This window comes from Xenopus laevis, chromosome 8S, assembly GCF_017654675.1.
Source record: "Xenopus laevis strain J_2021 chromosome 8S, Xenopus_laevis_v10.1, whole genome shotgun sequence".
In the NCBI taxonomy this organism is placed as follows: Eukaryota; Metazoa; Chordata; class Amphibia; order Anura; family Pipidae; genus Xenopus; species Xenopus laevis.
The window spans coordinates 25,942,469-25,962,684 of record NC_054386.1 but is presented as its reverse complement, the minus strand read 5'-3'; the positions used below and the strand labels follow the sequence as shown (position 1 = coordinate 25,962,684).

General features: G+C 39.6%; 1 protein-coding gene across 3 annotated transcripts in view; it reads left to right on the top strand.

The window, feature by feature from the left end:
• The window catches only part of vsx2.S (visual system homeobox 2 S homeolog), a 34,249-nt gene that overhangs the window by 11,680 nt on the left and 2,353 nt on the right, over positions 1-20,216 (top strand). For all 3 annotated transcript variants that reach the window (XM_041574940.1, XM_041574942.1, XM_041574941.1), the window contains exons 3-4: positions 5,183-5,306; positions 14,630-14,810. In XM_041574940.1, the coding sequence (XP_041430874.1) occupies positions 5,183-5,306; positions 14,630-14,810 (305 nt within the window). The remainder of the gene's footprint in view (positions 1-5,182; positions 5,307-14,629; positions 14,811-20,216) is intronic.

The following is a 20,216-nucleotide window of genomic DNA, read 5'->3' as shown; positions in this document are numbered from 1 at the left end:
ACTAGGATACTACGACTTTGCTTCAAAGTAAAATCGTTCGAATATTCGACCATTCGATAATCGAAGTACTGTCTCTTCGATTTCAATACTTCACCAAATTAAACCTGCTGAAGTGCTATGTTAGCCTATGGGGACCTTCTAGAGCATTTTTCTACGTTTTTGGAAGTCAAAGTAAAATCGTTCGATTCGAAGGATATCAGCAATCGATCGAACAATTTTACTTAGACCGCAGGATACCCAAATTCAGCGGGAAAAACTTCGACTTCGATATTCGAAGTATTTCAAGTCGAATTTCAAAATATTTTTATCTTCGAAATTCGACCCTTGATAAATCTGCCCCTTAATATTGCACAATAAAACATGCTCAATGAACTGGTATCACCACCATCATTTACTGTATATCAAAATACTTTTGGACCTAGATTGCAACTGTTATCCAAAAGTAGTGATGTGCTAGCCGGCCCAAAGCCTGTGGGACCTGTGCATTTATCCGTGGGTCAGTGGGTTTCTCTTGCCTCGCTTTCCACCTGCAACCTAACTATGCCCCACGTCTGCATCTGGCAGCATCCACTTATAGGTACGGGCAACAGCCCTGCCCCCTCCATGATGTCAGAGACAGGGGCGGGTCAGTTGTGGGTATATAAGTAGATGCACACCCGTTGGCCAGGCCAAATGTGGACGAATGATATAATTTGTTGCTGAAAAAATGTATTTGCATTTAGGAGTCCTCGGTACATAAATGCATCAACTCTACTTACTTTCTACGCGTGTGAACTACACCACACGCATGCGCAAACTGCGTGCTCTTTGCGCATGTGCAGACAGCACTGCACGGAGCTGAAGAATTTTTTTTGGCACAATCCCGAATATCGGGAGAGGGGGTTTGGCCCGGTGTTTTCCCTGTGTCCCGCCGGGCCAGTCCGACACTGACCATAAATATGTGTTGTTTTATAATTATATTAACACGGGAGGCACATTTATCAAAGGTCGAATTTCAAATTCATGTGAGTTTTTAAAAACACCCCTACACTCGAATTCGACCAATCGAAATTTATTAAAAACATTAAGGGGCCCATTTACTTAGCTTGAGTGAAGGAATAGAATAAAAAAAACGTTGAATTTCGAATGTTTTTTTTGGCTACTTTGACCATCGAATGGGCTACTTCGACTTCGAATCGAACGATTCTAACTAAAAATTGTTCGACTATTCGGCCATTCCATAGTCGAAGTTCTGTCTCTTTAAAAAAAAAAACTTCGACCCCCTAGTTTGCCACCTAAAACCTACCGAAGTCAATGTTAGCCTATGGGGAAGGTCCCCATAGGCTTTGCAATCTTTTTTTGGTCAAAGAAAAATCGTTCGATCGATGGATTAAAATCCTTTGAAACCAACGATTCAAAGGATTTAATCGTTTGATCAAACTATTTTTCGTTCGATTGTTTGATCGAAATATTTGCGGTAAATCCTTCGACTTCAATATTCGAAGTCGAAGGATTTAACTTCGACAGTCGAACCATAAGTAAATTTGTCCCCAAATGTTTTTAAACTTGGATGAATGGAATCGACCCAAATTTGAATTTAAAAAAGTCGATTCAAGTTTTTTCTCTGCAAAAAAACTCAAATGTCAGGAAGGCTGCAAACTACTCAAAATTGATCTCTGAACCTCTCTCGTTGACTTATACAGCAATTCGGCAGGTTTTAGGTGGCGAATAGTCGAATTTGAGTTCTTCAAGGACTAGAGTATGATACATCTCGAAAATGGAATTTGATTTTTTTTAAAAACTCAAATCGAATTTGAATAACCCCCTAGTCCAATATGACAGTTTTGACCATAAAAATGTTATAAAATTTTAATTTTCAATCAACCCTTGATAAATTTGCCTCCTAATGTGGGAGGCAAATAAGCTTTTTTTCACAAATTATCTGGCTGATAATTGAAAAGGTTTCAATATTAAGTTGGTCCTCCTATTGCTGCTATGACAGTCCCTACTCTTGTTCCATTACAGTCTCAGCAACCAATTCTATATGGGCCATTATTTGTTCATTATCTTGCTGAAACAGGAAAAGACCTTTCCCAGATAGATGTCATAAAGAAGGAAGCACATATTTGCTTTAACAAAAACCAGAAGCCCTGCCCTTATGAAAAACAGCCCCAGACCATTCTTCCTCCTCCAAATTTATATACTATTTAACCCCTCTTGAACCGTCCCCAAATTATCCAATAGATTTTCATATAACAAAGACAGAATCGTTATTACAGATAATGGTGATGGTTTTTTACCACTCCATGTGACACTTGTCAGCAGGGCTATATTTATATATTGGTCTTCTAAGGATCTCCCAGAGGTGTTACAACAGTGGCAACAGACCCATCAGCTGCAAGAGATGAGGGGGGCATGATGCTCAATTTTAGTGTGTGGAAAAGAGATCTTAATGTGCTATATACATTTTGCCTATTGTTTAATCATTTCTTGAATAGGAAAACCCATGCCAGAGGGGCTGCTGTAAGATGCCATATACATACACTATTTAGTGAGCTGGTAGGGGGCTGTTTGGGCCTCTGTGTACTTCAAATGCCAGGGCCTATTTTGAATCCCCGTACAGGCCTGCCCATCCAGATTTCTATGTCCTCACAGGTGTTAGTTGCCCACACCATTTCATATAATTTTGTCTAAAAGTACTAATTTCAAGAAGATAAATCCATGCTGTGACCTCAAGACTCTGGGTAAATTTTCATTGTAAAAAAAACCCTGGTCCACATCTGAGCAGATTCCAATCTCATCTGGTAGTAAATCTGCATTGTTGTGTATAGCAGTCGGTGATAAAACAAGATGAATCACTCCCAAGGGTAAACTGCTCATTCAGACACTTGCATATGAACCAAATATGAGCCTTTAGTGGTCACTTTTACCCACCATATCTAAACCTTTTAACTTCTAGGCTGTGCATCTACTCTAGCACTGGTTGTTTTACCATAGGTTTTAATAGAATAAGGAAAAGTGTCTGGCACTGAAAGGCTTAAAAATGCATAATCTTATTATTTTACCACCAGTTCGAACAGCTGGGTCTGTTTTTACCCAGCTTTAAACGGTTGGTTCACCTTTAAAACTTTACTCATCTTTCCATTTAGGCCCTTTCCTATTCATATTCCAGTCTCCTATACAAATTATACTAATCAATGCATGGTTGGTAGGCTAATTTGGACCCTAAAATTGCTAAGCGCTGAATAATGAGTTTAACTCAAAATCTACAAATAATAAAAAAATGAAAAATAAGTTCAAAGTGGTTTGACCCAGAGAAGCTAACCCCAGTATATTTATGTTATGTGCTACCTGCAGCATACTGGAGCAATGTCAATACATAAATAGCATTTGTTTCAATTATAAGTTCCAGTAGTAGCACAGAAAGTAATGTAAAGCTTTTGATAACTTAAACATATAGTGAATCATTATGAGCACAACACATCAAGTGGAGTTTATTACCCATTAATTTTCCTTTAAACAGATAACATGAGGAATAATCTAGATATTCAAAACATTCCTTCTCTGCATCTTTAAAGAGATTCTGTCATGGATTTTATGTTTACACTGCAAATAATTGACTCTACAATAGCCACAACCAGCAAGTGTATTTAGTTTAAGTCGTAATATTGGTGTGAAGGCGCCATCTCAGGTCATTTTTCCTGGTCATGTGCTTTCAGAAAGAGCCAGCACTTTAGGATGGAACTGCTTTCTGGCAGACTGTTGTTTCTCCTACTCAATGTAACAATGTGCCACAGTGGGACCTGGATTTTTACTATCAGGGAGCTGTTATCTTGTGTTAGGGAGCTGTTATCTGGTTACCTTCCCATTGTTCTGTTATTAGGCTGTTGGGGGGAGGGGGTCATATCACTCCAACTTGCAGTACAGCAGTAAAGAGTGACTGAAGTTTATCAGAGCACAATTCACAAGACTGGGGGCAGCTGGGAAACTTTGGGACAATTTGTCTAGCCCCATGTCAGATTTCAAAATTAAATATAAAAAAATCTGTTTGCTCTTTTGAGAAATGAATTTCAGTGCAGAATTCTGATGGAGCAGCACTATTAACTGATGCGTTTTGAAAATATTTTAACAGGGCACTTGTGAAGTTCCTGGAATGTATATAAGCTCATTGAGGATAGTCCATAAACACCTCTCCTTTACAAATTACTAAATACTCTTTGCTGACTAGGTTATACATATTCACTTGCAATTTTATTAATATAAGGAAAAAAAGCAATATATTTTTTGGGTAACTGGGAATGGACAGATTGTTGTGCAATGTATGTGTAGGGCAAGAAAACAGATTTGGTCTGTAGCCATACATGTACTGATATGGATGGGGGGAGATAGGGTTGGCTTACTTGGACATCACAGAGAGTAGAGGGAAATGTTTTTGGACACAGGGGTGCGTCAGTGAATCGTAAGTCCCTTTTATCATACCTCCCAACTGTCCCGGTTTTAGAGGGACAGTCCCTCTTTTGACAGCTCAACCTGCAGTCCCTCATTTGTACTGGAAAGTTTCTAACCTAATTGGCTTTTGGCAGAGAGCCAAGAACAGCCACAGCAAAAGATACATTTGTAACAATTCAAATGTATCTAGATAAGCAAATATGTAATTGTAACAATATAAGATAACAGGTCCGTTGGGAAAAGTTAGACTCACAACTTAAAGGGCAATTCGCCTTCATAAGCAAAACTGAAAATATGTTCAGAAATATGATCAAACTTTTATAACCTGCTAAATTTTGTAAAATGAACATGGTAATTAAGGGGTATGGCTACAAAAATGGGTGTGATCAAAAGATTTTCGACACACTACGCGTGGCAAGTTTTTTGTCCCTCTTTTTATTTTCAAAATGCTGGAAGGTATGCCTTGTATTGTTTCAGAAAGTAGATCAAAGTAGTTATTTTATGATACACCAAATGACCTTTTCATTCTTCCCAAACTAACATGCCATGGTACTCAGTGGCGTAACTATATATTACTGGGCCCCACGGCAAATTATTTTTTAGGCACCCAAATGTCTACGATTGTGTTCACAGAGTTAACAATAATTCTTCTCTATTAATTGACAGGAGGATTATCTGGGGTGTGTGAATGGTTCATAGCCTACAGATTTTGGGTACTGTACATGTCTTTACACAGGTTGTTATTGCTCTCCAGGACCATCTTCACTTCTTACCAATTGGAAGAACTTGAAAAAGCATTTAATGAAGCTCATTACCCTGACGTCTATGCTCGAGAGATGCTGGCCATGAAAACGGAGCTCCCAGAGGACAGAATTCAGGTATGATGCAATACTGACTTAAATGGTTAATATGATAGATCTGGGCAGCATTGCTTTTTATGGATTCTTAAGTTGGAGACAAGAATACCAAAATGGTTTGAATACAAGACATGACATTGCATAACTGTACTGATAAAGGGACCCATTTAGATAATAACCTGACCTCAATTTATAGCCAGAATAAAATTTAGGGATATGCATATTCAGGCTCAGTCATTGAACAATTCCACACCAGTTTCCCCCCCCCACAGATAGTTAAGATTACCCATATTTAATCTATGAATTCATTAACTATATGAGATATCCGTTTTCCCTTTTGAGGGGACAAATATAGATATATTTTTTATTTATATAATTCTCAGTTATATAGTTTGTGATTGGGGATAATTTTACTGAGATTCCAAATATTGTTTTGGAACAGGTGTTTTAGCATATATTGTATTACTTTTATATGATATTTAACATGAAATGTGTTCAATCATCTATATTAGTCCCTTCCCCCATGGCACTTACAGTCTAGTTGCGCTGCCACAGACACCCTATTGAATAAGTTCAAACTCCACACAAACAGTGCCCTGATCAGAACCAAACCCAATAACCCAGGTTCAGTTATCCACTGTGCTGAGATATTAGTGCTTTACATTTTATGGGGAAGCAATGACAGTGTCTACCCACGCTCCAAATTTTGGCCATGTCACTGCTGTGCATGTGATTAAATGCCTGAGACTGGATTGGATTAAACAGAGCAGCGTGGGCTGATCAGGGCCACCATCAGGGGGATTCAAGGGGTACAAGTGTACCTGGCACGGGCCTAAAGGGGGGGCTCTGTTGTGCTGCAGTTTTTAAAATAGCCGGGCCCTCTTTGGCAGCGCCGAAAAATTTCCACCTCTTCGAAAGTCCTGAACCGCCGAAAAGTCCTGAAGCTGCGGAAAGACCAAAAGTCATGAAAGGAGCCAAACTTGAAGCAACAAGTTCAATTCTACTGAACATCAATGAGAAAATTGGTATACCAATTTTCTCATTCCATTGCGTCCTATAGGCAGCACACACAGGGAATTTGCTAGCTTCCCTAACTGGGTGGGTTAAGTCTTCTTTGGAAGAGCTGCTTGCAGTATGTAAGATGTCTAGTCTCTAATGTTTCACAAATGTTTGCAGACTGCTCCAAGTCGCTGCCTTGCAAATATCCTGAGATGATGCACAAGCTCTTTCCGCCCATGACGTTGCCATACTCCTTGTCGAATGGGCATTCGTGATTTGAGGAGGTTCCCTTTTCTCAAACACATAACTTGTTGTAATAGCTTCTCTAAGCCATCTCGCAATTGATGCTTTTGAAGCTTTGTTTCCCTTGTTCTTCCCATTAAAAAGAACAAAAAGATGATCTGATCTTCTGAACAGTTTGGTTCTTTCCAGATACACTGTTAAGAACCTCTTTAAATCAAGACTGTGAAGTAGCCTTTCAGAGTCATCCTTTGGATCTGGAAAAAATATTGGTAAATTGATGATCTGCACACCAAGATGTTGGTACTTTTGGTATGAAATATGGTAAAGTCCTTAAGCATACTTTGTCTGGGAAGAAAATCATACATGGTTCCGAGGCTCCCAATGCCTGTATTTCTCCTAATCTCATTGCTGATGTTATTGCTGTGAGAAAAACTGCTTTAAGCGTGAGCATCTTTATTGGTATTTCTTGTAATGGTTCAAAAGGATGCATACACAACCTATTAAGAACAAAATCTAGATCCCACAGGGAAACCACTGCTTTAACTCTTGGTCTCAATTGCCTAGTGGCTATCAGAAACCTTCTCACCATAGCCTCCAGAGCTAACCTTACATTCAGTTGGGCAGATAACGCTGACACATGCACTCTTAATGTACTTGGCTGCAATCCTTTATCAAACCCTTCTTGCAAAAATTGTAAAATTTGTGCAATTCATTTATGAAGTGACGATAACCCCTTCTGAGAACACCATTCATTATATATCTTTCAGATTCTTAAGTATGCAGAAGATGTTGACTTTTTCCTCAATTGAAGTAAAGTTTCCACTACTTCTTGAGACAGTCCTTGATATACTAATGCTGAGCGTTCAACATCCAGGCTGTCAACTTGATTCTCTCCAAGTCTGGAAATTTCATCCCCTTCTGAGATATCAAATATTTCCTCATTGGTAGTCTCTAACACTTGCCCCTGGATAGGTGCAAAAGTTCTGGGAACCATGACCTCCTGGGCCAACTTGGTATAATCGATATCACCTTCGCCTGATCCTGCTTCACCTTCTTGATTACTTTCTGGATCATAGGTACTGGAGGAAACAGATATGCTAGTTGGAAATCCCAAGTCAGGGAGAAAGCATCCAGAAATGTTGGCCTGTCCTTCCGGTAAATGGAACAGAATTTCTCGCATTTGCGATTCTCTCTGGTAGCCATCAAATCAATCTGAGGTTGTCCCCACAGACTGACTACTTCTTGAAAGATCTTTTGATCCAGCGAGCACTCTCCCGGCACTATCTTCTGCCTGCTGAGCTGGTCTGCCCATTGATTGTCTACTCCCCTATGTGAATCACAGCAATATGCAATAACATGTTCTTAGCCCAGGCCATAATCTTGGCGCATAATTTGGGTAATTTCTGTGATCATGTTCCTCCTTGGTGATTGATATAGGCCACAACTGATATGTTGTCCGATTGAACTAGTACATGTTTGGAAAAAATATTTTTCCTGAAAACTCTCAGCACCTTCCATACTGCTTTTAGCTCTCTGTAGTTTGATGATGCCGCTCTCGTCTTTATAGACCATAAGCCCAGTGCAGTATGGTTCCCCAGATGTGCCCCCCAACCCTGGAGGGATGCATCTGTTGTTATCACCAAAGGCTCTGTTGGAAGAAACACTTTCCCATTGTTCAGATTGCCTGGTTGACACCACCATTGCAACGACTTTCTCAGTCTCTTTGTCACACTTGTGGTCTTGTGTAGACCTGCTGTTTTCGGGTTCCATGCTCCCAGAATCTGTGATTGAAAATCTCTCATTCTGGCTTTTGCCCATGGAATTGCCTCTATTGCTGCTGTGAACACACCTAGAACTTCCATCGCTTTGCGAATGGTAATTCTCCTTCTCCACACAATAGATTTTGTCTTTTGCACAATCTTGTTTATTTTTTCTTTTGGTAGAATCATTTTCATGCTTCTTGTATCAATTTGAAACCCCAAGAACCTTACCGATTTTGACGGATGCAGATTTGATTTTTCTATGTTCACCAGCAGCCATGCATTTCCAGACACTCTATTGTTCTTTGTAGATAATATCTCATTTCGCTGACGCTTGATGCCTTTTTCAACCAATCGTCTAGGTAGGGTATAATGTAAATCCCTTCCTTTCTTAAAGCTGCTGCCAGCACCACGATAATTTTTGTAAACACCCTTGGTGCTGATGTTATGTTAAAGGGTAATACTTTGAATTGGAAATGCTTGAGAACTCCATCCAGGAACACTGCTAGTCTCAGAAACTTTCTGCTTTCCATATGAATTGACACATGCAGATAGGCATCATTTAAATCGATGGTTGCCATAAGATCTTCCTTGTTGAGAATACTTTGAGCTGACCTGATAGTCTTCATCCGGAACTTCTTCTTCATTGTAAATTTGTTTAAATTACTTAAGTCGATGACTAGTCTTACTTTGCCCCCAGCTTTGGGCACAAGAAACATTGTAGAGTATATCCCTTTCTCTTTTTCCAGAGATGATAGCTCTTCCAACACATCCATCTGAATAAAATCCTTTATTGCCCTCTGAAACATTCTGTCTTTTTGAGAAGAAATTATAAATTTTTCTGGTGGCCTGCGAACAAATTCTATCTGATACCCCTCTTTGATTGTTTTCAGAACCCACTTGTCTTTTGTGGTTTCTTGCCACCGATGAAAAAAGAGAGATAATCTGCCCCCCACTTTTTGTGGTTGGGGCCTGGCATCAGAATTTCCATTTTTTTTTTCATTTGCGTCTTTGGCCTCGGATCTCTGCTTGTTGTCCCTTGACGACTCTGCCGCTCTTGATCCTCTGGCACCTCTTGAGAACTATCTATTCCTAAACGGCAATCTAGGTCGTTTGGATCTTGGAGACCTGCTTTTTGATCTGTACCGAAAAATCAGTTTTAATATCCTTGATCTTGTGGAAGAATCTTGGACTTTCCCCCTTGCAGACTCTCAATCAGAGCATCTAGTTTTGAACCAAACAATTTTCCTGGCTCAATCCCCATAGAACACAGGCTGTTTTTCGATGACAAGTCCGTCTTCCATGCCTTCATCCACAAAGCCTACTGATGATAAAGTCATTAATCTTGCCGATAACTTCACAGATTCCACCGCTGTGTCGCACAAAAAATCTGTAACCAAAGTAATATACTTGAAAGCACCCAATAAATCATCTCTTGACACTCCTGAATTAACATCTTCAGCCAGATTGTTCAACCAGCACTTTAAAGTTCTGGACACCGATACTGCCACATAAGATCTCCTTAGTGCTGTATCTGCCCTTCTGTCCATCGGATCCTTCAAACCTGAAGCATCCTCCACTGGAATTGTCGTCCTTCTTGACATTCTTGATATCGAAATATCTTTTGCTTCCCCTTTAACATCAGATGGAGAAGATGATAATTCCCCTGAATCGGATTCTGACACCTGGTCAATTACAATAAGGTCGTCCTTACTTACATCCTCTGCTGACATAGCAGCTTGCCTCATTTCTTCAAATGTTTGAGACATCATATTTTTAAACCAATCAATGAAGCATTCTGATTTCTGTGTCTGTTTCTCTCCTGTCACGGACCTCATGCATGACATACACATCTTGTTAACGTAATCATCCGGTAAAGGCTGTTCACAAGCCATACAGCATCTGTGCTTCAGTTTCTGTGTCTTTTTTGCTGGAGACCTAGACATCTAATAATAATATGCATATTAGACAAATGTACCCCTCTGACTAGCACACAGCTTAATGCACCAAATCCAAACCTTACTTACCTTGTCTTATAACACACGAATCTAGCCTGGCAGAAAGCTCAGCTACTCGGCATACAAATAGTCTAAGGGAAAAAAACGCTACTAGACTGGCTAATAAACGCATCCCAACTCAAGAAGGACAATACAGGGATATAAATACCTTTTTCTTGACAAAAAACGCCAGCTCCAGTTCCCCATGCCCTGCTTCCTGGTCTGCACATGTAAGGCCGAAGTGATGTCACGCTGATGCGCCTCTGAATCACATCCATTGCATCCCCTGCTGCCTTCAGTTCATCTAACTGGAATAAACCTTGGCCAGCCTGCTGAATCGCTTCCCCTGCGATTCCTCTGCCTAGGAATGCCTCCATTCCCCCAGGGCCTCACCCTCAGGTAGTCCCCATTTGACCTTCAAATCCCTAAGGATCTTCATCCATCTTCACTACCACATCCTAAAGTAGGACAGGAAAAAAACATGCTGGGGGAGGGATTAAGGGGGTTGTTTAAAGGCTGTCTAATAATTGTTTGGGCTACCTGTCTATCAGGAGGAGCGGGAGTTAACCCTGTGTGTGCTGCCTAATGTTTTTTTAAAAATTATCTCTGGGGCCCCACTTTTTTTTTAACTTGTAAGAGTGGCCCTGGCGCCAAAGTTTTTTTGTAACTTATGGGTGGCCCTGTATTCCAGTATTTTCATTATGTGATTGCGTTCTTTTATAGCAGCTGTAACAATGTGACTTTATATGGATGATGAGATGCACTGAATGGGTTGATTTCTGGAGATTAAAGAATTGTAGCAGTTAATCTGCCAGAGGTTGATAGCATAAATGGTTGGGTTGATTAAGCCAGAATCAAAAGAGAGTTCCCACTATTTATAAAAAGCCAAACCAATAGCCCTTCACTTTTGTTGAACTGCAGCTTGTAGCCTGTACAGTTACCAATATGATATCTTGTTCAGTAGATTAAGTGGTGTTTTATTTGGATTGCAGTGGTTGTCCCAATGTTATTGGAGTGTGGAGGGATTTTAAAGTTTAAAAAAAAAATCCTGTTCCAATCCATAATGGTTTCCCAAATCCCTGTCTGTACTCAGACTCTGCCAGTGACCCTGCCAACACAGCTGCTGATTGAAATCGCTTGTCATCACTCAATGAGATATCAGAGCATCTCGTTAATGTGCTAATGACCTCATGATAATCTGATGTCTGATGAGACAAGAGTTCCCCCTCCCGTCCCTAGTAATTAGTTAAATGGGAGGAAATGTTTTGTTGAGGAACTGCTGGAGATAGAGGACTAAGCGCAGTATTAATTAGCATGGGTCAATGCTGGGTCCCAGAGCTGAGAGGATTTAATTTCCTGAGGCACTTCAGGAGCATTGATTCATCTTGAAATTAAGTGATTTTTCAATCAGCTTTCTGCAAGGACAGGAATCATGATGCTCCAACCCCTCATCTACAGCCGATACAGAATAATGGAAAGAAAACGGCAAATTCTCATAGGACTAAGGGTATCTTACCTGGAATATGTCAGGAAAAAAAATCTAAAAATTGGCTTTTAATTTCTTGGTAGACCTGGCACCTACACTTTTCTTTCTTTTTCACAAAGAAAGTAAGAGTTTCCAGCTTTATGGGCATCAACACCTCTTTTTCTGAGGTCCTCAGACACCTCCTTTGTTCTAGCCATAATACACATCCACAGATATGTTGTATGTGTGATTAGGCTTTGCTAGATAACTCACACTTGATTGTCCTCCCACTGGCTGAAAACACTTGACTCTGATTTCACCTTCGAATCATATGATTATCCTAAGGGTTCACTTACTTTTGTCGCAGATATGTTATTGAATTCTTGACCAAATATAATAATTTGTGTTTCATTTGTTTAACTTGATTTATCTACTTTTAGGACTTGTTTGAAAGTCAGTTGATGTTTTAGGTCACATTTATATAAAAATATAAAACATTTTAAAGGGTTTACAAACTTTCAAGCATCACTGTATATGTGAATAGATTTTGGAAAATAAGAAACTGATGATCACTGGGCTGTGGTGTAATAGGGTGGTGCAAATTTTGCACCAGAACCACGATGAGCTTCTAGTTTTTACCTCTGGTGCATCTATATTTATCAATCTGTTTAGCACAAGTAATTGAATCTTTAAAGTGCAAATAAAGCATTATGGCTGAAAATGCTTTACTTTATGCATTGTAGGGACTATACCAGCCTAGAGGTTCAGCAGCCCTATAATGATATTGATCCAGCCCTTTTAGCAGCTCCTTATCCTTTTCATGCTAATTATGTGTTTTTCTTCTTGAAAAAAAACTTTGCATAAAGAAGCATTTTTCTTTATTTGTGGAAATTTGCAATTGTACTTTTGATAGTGACAAGTATGCACAATTTAACTTTTTTTAATAACTTTCCAATTTAAGTTTTTTTTATAAATGTTAAAAATATTTTAATGCAACACAACTCCAGAATAAGCCACCCAATATATATAGCCAGTAATATTCACACTATTTTCTGAAATATACAGCTGCAGATGAGCATTTTCATTGTTTAGACAAAAACAATGGAGTGCTCTAGCCTCTACCTGTAGAATTTCCACTTGTTGAAAGTGGTGGGTGCTCGACCACAAATCCCCTTCCTTGCACGTGGACAATAGTCAATAGTAGAAAAAATCCAATAGCACACCAACAGATTGCTGTGTGAAAATAGGTGATTTATTTAGCCCATAAGGATTCAAAAGTAAGGCAATGTTTAAGTCTAGGGAGTCAGTTAATAGTGCTGCTCCAGCAGAATTTTGCACTGAAATCCATTTCTCAAAAGAGCAAACAGTTTTTTTATATTGAATTTTGAAATCTGACATGGGACTAAACATATTGTCAGTTTCCTAGCTGCCTCCAGTCATGTAACTTGTGCCTGCACTTTAGGATGGAACTACTTTCTGGCAGGCTGTTATTTCTCCTACTAAATGTAACTGAATCAGTCTCAGTAGGATCTGGCTTTTACTATTGAGTGTTGTTCTTAGATCTACCAGAAAGCTGTTATCTCGTGTAAGGGAGCTGCTATCTGCAGGGGCACTTCGCCAATGAGGCTAGTTGAGGCTGTCGCCTCAGGCGGCAGCGCCCCACTAGGTACCAGGGGCAGCAAAAATGCCGCTCCTGGTACATTAAGAGCTGAATTTCCATTTTTCAAACTGGAAATTTGGCTCTTCTAGCGCAGAGAGCGTAGTTAGGCTCTCTGCGCTAGCATACTGGCCCTCTCTGCCACCCTCTTGGACCCCCTCAGGCGCAAAAAGGTAAGCGCACAGGGGAGGGGGCGGCGGCAGAGGGTCCAGGATTGCCCCTGGCTATCTGGTTACCTTTCCATTGTTCTTTTGTTGGGGTGGGAAAGGGAGGGGGTGATATCACTCCAACTTTCAGTACAGCAGTAAAGAGTGTCTGAAGTTTATCAGAGCACAAGTCACATGACTGGGGGCAGCTGGGAAACTGATAATATGTCTAGTCCCATGTCAGATTTCAAAATTTTTATATAAAAAAAATTCTGTTTGTTTTTATAAAAATGGATTTCAGTGCAAAATTCTGCTGGAGCAGCACTATTAACATGTTTTCCCATGACAGTATCCCTTTAAGTAGTCCACAATGTACAAATGTCTCTTAATAATGTCCATAAAAATCATGTGATAAGTCCATAACACATAAAGTCTAAGGAAAACACCTCTAATGGGGATCCGGACTTCAATTTATTGTCCATTGAACTTACATAAATATATGTGAATATCTAGTTCTTTGACTATCTGATAATCGACATACTTGAGACGTATAGTTCTGCATTTGGCTCTCCGCACATTTCCTGAGACGCTTTTTATACATGGAGTAGTCCTGAACCACATTCAGGGTGTTCAATGTCAATTTTTTAATATCCTTAGAATAAAATAGAGGAACAATGTTAAATGTGATGATACAGACAATCTTAAATGCATGTAAAAGACTGATGACCTACTTATGTATGAATAAAGATGGAGTATAATCCCTATTGCGACCCAGTGGCCAAAGAGTGTCTAATTTGTGAATCTAAAACATTTCCCTATGTTTTAATTGGAGGAGTCTATCACCCCCTCTTCTGGGGAAAAAAAAATGTTATGGTCACCTAAGGATGTGTACATTCCCTAAACCAATCCCTTTTCATTTTATGTGTCTGCAATGTTTAATGGCGACAACACTAGGTGCATTTATAGCAAGAGCATTACTATTACTATATTCGCATTTTAGCTGCAAATTCCATTACAAATGCCATAACAATAGGTAAAGTGCATAACACTGACATCACATGCCGCTATTTTGGTTAGGTTTGGTTCCAGAACAGACGAGCGAAATGGAGAAAAAGAGAGAAATGCTGGGGTCGAAGTAGCGTGATGGCCGAATATGGTCTGTATGGGGCAATGGTGCGACATTCAATCCCCCTGCCAGAATCAATCTTAAAATCAGCAAAGGATGGCATAATGGAGTCCTGTGCTCCTTGGCTTCTGGGTGAGAAATATATTCTATCAATGCATGCATCACTGCATGACCCAATGAATATGTACTGTATGTAAATGTATCATTTCAGCAGAATGTCTACCAAAAAAGTGACTTCATCATCATCATCATCATCATCATTTATTTTTATAGTACCAGCAAGCTACTTCATCTAAAAACAGTTTGAATTCTCAATTTTGTTTTGATTTATAAACTACTTGTCTTAAACACCACTGCCATGTTTTTGTATACATGGGGGCAGATACACTAAAGGGTGAATTGTCGCCATCGACCGATTTTCGAAGTCGTAGTATCCTATTTGATGGTTGAAGTATCCAAAAAATTACTTCAAATTTTTTTTACTTTGAAAATTCCCTCGAATTCACTTTGACCCTTGATAAATCTGCCCCTAATTCACTAATATGAGAAGTTGCGCCCTGGGCGCCGAACGCTGGCGACTTTTCGCTAGCGTTACTTTGGCAGTGTGGGAATTTCATAGTGAAGATTCGCTAGGTAACGTTCGGTAAAAACCACACTTTTCTGAATTTGCGGAGTAACAACCTTTCACCAGTGCAAAAAGACACCTGTCGATAGAGTGCGAACGAACGCGAGCGACAGTCTCTTTCGTTAGTGAATTGGCGCCTGCGATGTCCCTGTGGGTGGCAACACTGGCGAATTGTTATCGTTAGCCACTTCGTCCTTTAGTGAATCTTCCCCATGGTATGCTTGGACGCTATGGCATGAAGCATGTTTTTTTCACATTTCACTGCAATGATGGACCAATGCACATACTGGGCTGAGGTTGTACATTAAAATTATTTTACAGTTTTAAGTTTATATTTAAAAAAAAAAACGTAAAACAGATTTAATTATAATTTTAATCAGAGCATTAGTTAAATAATACAGTATTACTTGAAAGCAAGTCTCTAATGCATAGCTTTATTGTGTACATATAAAAAGGACACGGGATCAGTGAGATATGTATGTGGAACTGATAAATCCTCCAGAGTAAATTAAAAAAAAAACAGCAACTGTGTATTCCCCTTATGCCAGTATAAAACTTTTTTTTCGACTTAATCTGATCTTTGCATCTCATTACCCAGGGCACCAAGCTCGTACAGCTGGCAAGTATCCTCTGTGCATTTCATCTCTCAGGGCTGCCTGCTCACTGTGAATTTCTACTTTGTGCATCAAATCTCCCAGGGCTCACTGTTACTACTGCCGAAAGTCCCCTTAATGTACATCTCATCTCCCAGGGCTCCCCGTCAGTGGCATAACTTGGGCCCAGCACAAACAGTCCCTCCTCCCCAGGCCCCCATCCTGGTCTCAGGGGCGATCATGCCCAATTTGCCGGCTGAGACAGCCTTTGTTTTTGCCGCCCCCTGCCTCCCGACGGCACTCACCTTCAGCGCTGGACGGGGAGTCCATGATGTCGCTAGTGCAGAGTGAAAACCGGAAATTTGGCCCTTAGTTACCAGGAGTGGCATTTTTGCTGCCTGAGGCGAGCGCCCCTGCCAGGTCTGCTCACCCCCTGCACAAAGTGTTTTTCACTACTATTTTAAAAGTATAAGAAGGGCTGGGGAAGACTAAGGGGCACATTTACTTAGCTCGAGTGAAGGATTAGAATGAAAAATACTTCGAATTTCGAAGTATTTTTTTGGCTACTTCGACCACTGAATTGGCTACTTCGACCTTCGACTACGACTTAGAATCGAACAATTCGAACTAAAAATCGTTCGACCATTCGATAGTCAAAGTACTGTCTCTTTAAAAAAAACTTCGACCACCTACTTCACCACCTAAATCCTACCGAGCACCAATCTTAGCCTATGGGGAAGGTCTCCATAGGCTTTCCTAGCAATTTCTGATAGAAGGAAAATCGTTTGATCGATGGATTAAAATCTTTCGAATCGTTCGATTCGAAGGATTTAATCGTTCGATCGAACGTTTTTTCCTTCGATCGAACGAATTGCGGTAAATCCTTCGACTTCAATATTCGACCCATAGTAAATGTGCCCCTAAGATGCAGCAGACCCTGCAGTCCAGGTCCCACTGCAACCACAGGGTCTGCCGTATAGTTAGTTTTGCCACTGATCCCTGTTCCTAAACTTACAATCTCTTTAATGTACACCACATCTCCCAGGGCTCGGAACTCTCTATATTTTTGTGCCATCTTCCTGCACTCCCTATTGTCACTGCGGGAACAGTATTTTATTCCTCATCACCCAATGGGCCCTGAATAGCTGTATATACAAAAATGATTGCATATACTGGAAGTAAAAAGTGCTCTGTAGTACTAATTGACATCAGTCAGGCTTGCAGGAAGATTGTTTTAGGGCACCTGAATCAAGTATCATGGTATATTACTCGGAACATTACATGCTGTATGTATGGTCACATTATACAGGTATGGGATCCGTTATTAGATAACCCGTTATCCAGACAGCTCCCAATCACGGAAAGGCGGCCTCCCATATAATCAAATAATCCAATTTTTAAAAAATGATTTCCTTTTTCTCCATAATTTTAAAACAGTACCTTGTGTTTGATCCAAACGAAGATATAATAAATCCTTATCGCGGTAAAACTAGCCTATTGAGGTTTATTTGATGTTTACATCATTTTCTAGTAGACCTAAGGTATGAAGATCCAAATTACGGAAAGATCTGTTATCTCGGAAAACCCTAGGTCCCGGGCATTCTGGATAACAGGTCCCATACCTTTACTATTAAGCTTCACTGCTAAATGAAGTATCGAACAAAATCAAGTATTTGTTATATGTATAAAAGGTAAGTGAGGAAGTGTATTACACTGGCAAGTTTCGATCCAGCCTTGGATCCAGTTGTCCTATTAACCATTTACTATAACCAGTGTACATGCAAATTGAATGGCAAATGTTAATGCCTGCTTAGACCACACAACAAACACAAGCCTCTACTGCTGTCATTGAGCCACAGCAGCTTATTCTTGCCCATGTTGTGTCAGCCCTTTGACTGTAATGCCCTTCTTAAGCATCAAAGCCGTACAGGTAAGGGGAACAGATGCTTTGCTGAACATGGATGTCTAGAGAGGTGGGTGTCCCCTTTCTATGTGGATATGTGATTTAGCTTATTGTGGTGCTAGATTTATAACGTTAAAGGAGCAGCTTGTATGCATATATCAGCAGCAAAATAAGTAGAACATATGCTGACACTGCACTCCACCTATTGCCGATTTTTTTTATACCAAAGAAATACATATGTTTTTATTTTATTATAAAACACAAATGGATCATTGTTTTGTTTACACACTTTTTTCATATTCGTTAACAAAAAAAACATTTTCCTTAATTTGGCTGCTCTGTTAAAATTCGTTTTACTATGGCAGAATTTAAATTATTTACATTTCTTGCATCTGCACATCCTTTCAATTCAAACTTTTAAAGTGTAGCTGTGGTTTAGTTACCCTAGCAACCAGTGAGAATTCTTGAAATCACAATGGAAGGTGAATAAGTAGCATGTGCATGTGCAAAAAGAAAAACCGCTATAAAAAAAAAAACAAGATTAAATATAAGTTTGAATCCCCACAGTCACAGTTTTCTGGTGGCAATGCTGGGGTCTGTGTAGTCCAAAAAAAGCCAAATAGCAAATCTTATAATTCAAAAAGCAAGGAAAATAAATAATGAAGTTGAAAGATTCTTAGAAAAAGTCCAACATACTAAATGTTAATATAAAGATTAATTTCCACTTTAATTAAAACAAAAGGCAAAAAGTATGTTCAGTAGAAGTTGTTGATGTCGTGCTGAACAAGGGGGCATAATGCCCCTTTAAAGGAGAAGGAAAGGCTTTATGTACTCAGACTTGCGCCAGACTTGCCTTCGCCACCTCAGACCAGGCGAAGAGTAGATAAGACTTCCTCAAAAAAGATTTGAGCATTTTTCTTAGTCCTAAAAAATGCTGGCGACTTTTCATATTTCAGGGTGATAGGCTGCAAAAGTTCGTAAATTTTTTTTGGCTTCCCCCTACATTTCCTAACATATGGCACATAAACTATACACTGGACACATGTGTAGGGCATTATAACAACACTATTTGTTTTTATTAAGGTTCCCTGGGCTTGTGTAATGTAATGTATTCGCTGCAACATATACGTCCATTGACATTTAATTTCCCGCTGTATGCAAATTAGCCAACACTAGCGCAATTTAGCTTTGTTTGCCAAATTAACGCTAGCGAAACTTCGCCATCATTCGCCGGCCTGGATGCAACTTCGCATTTTAGTCAATTGCCGTTGTCCTGGCGAATTTCTGCCTGGAGAAGTGTGGCGATGTGAGCGAAGCCGTCGCTGGCGAATTTCCACAGGTTAGTGAATTTGCCCCATAGAGTCTTTCCTTCTCCTTTAAGGCTGGGGCATCAATTACTACAAGCCAGAAGATGAATAAAGTAATTTTTCATCATTACAGCGCACGTTATAGATCTACTACCCCATTTGCACAGCTATCATGCTATCTGATCGCTTGTGATGGCAATTTTGAGTCAATGGAGCCTCATATGAGTCCAGACAACAAACATGTGTTATGAAGACAATGTCTGTGCAGGTTTCAAAACAGAATGTCACATTACAGTAGCTCATCTGGCCACAAAGGATATATATATAAAAAGCTGCCTAATTGGTCCCAGACTAAGCCCTTTTTATGTGAACATAGCTCTCCCACCTTTTAGTCACTAAGACACTGATTTATTATCAAAATGAAGAATCCTGCTTGATTCTCATCAGATCTATATTTTCTTATTTATCAAAACTTTCTGTTCAGGGACATATTCCTGACAGGAAAGTTTTGAACACATTTATTAAAGGGGAACTATCGAGAAAATGAAAACTTAATATAAGCTTCATCACACTGAAATAAGAAACTTTCTAAATAGAAGCAATTAAACATTCTGTCCCGTTTCTGAAATAATCAAGTTCCTCTTCATTATTCCTCTCTCAGCATCTGTTTCTGATGATTCTGTCGTCATGCAGGAGTTGGGTGTCAGATAATCATTGACAGTTAGATCCAATATATCTTATAGGGGGGCTCCTTTTGCCTGGAAGATGTATTAGAGCTCACTCTATTAAAGTCACTACAAATCTCTACATGCAGAATGTGTGCAAAAGGCAGTTATTTTGTTGTACTGAAATCAGTTATTTAAATGAGCCCGCATGAAGACAGAATGAAGAGAAACAGATGCTGAGAGAGGAATAGTGAAGATGAACTTGAATATTTCAGAAAAAGGACAGAATGTTTAATTGATTCTATTTCGAAAGTTGCTTATTTCAGTATGCTGAAGCTTATATTAAATTTTTGTGATAGCTCCCTTTTAAATATGTCAAGAATGTTTTCTACAGCCTGGAACAACTGAGCTTCATTCTGTTTAGTTGAAAAGTAGTGCTCGGCCC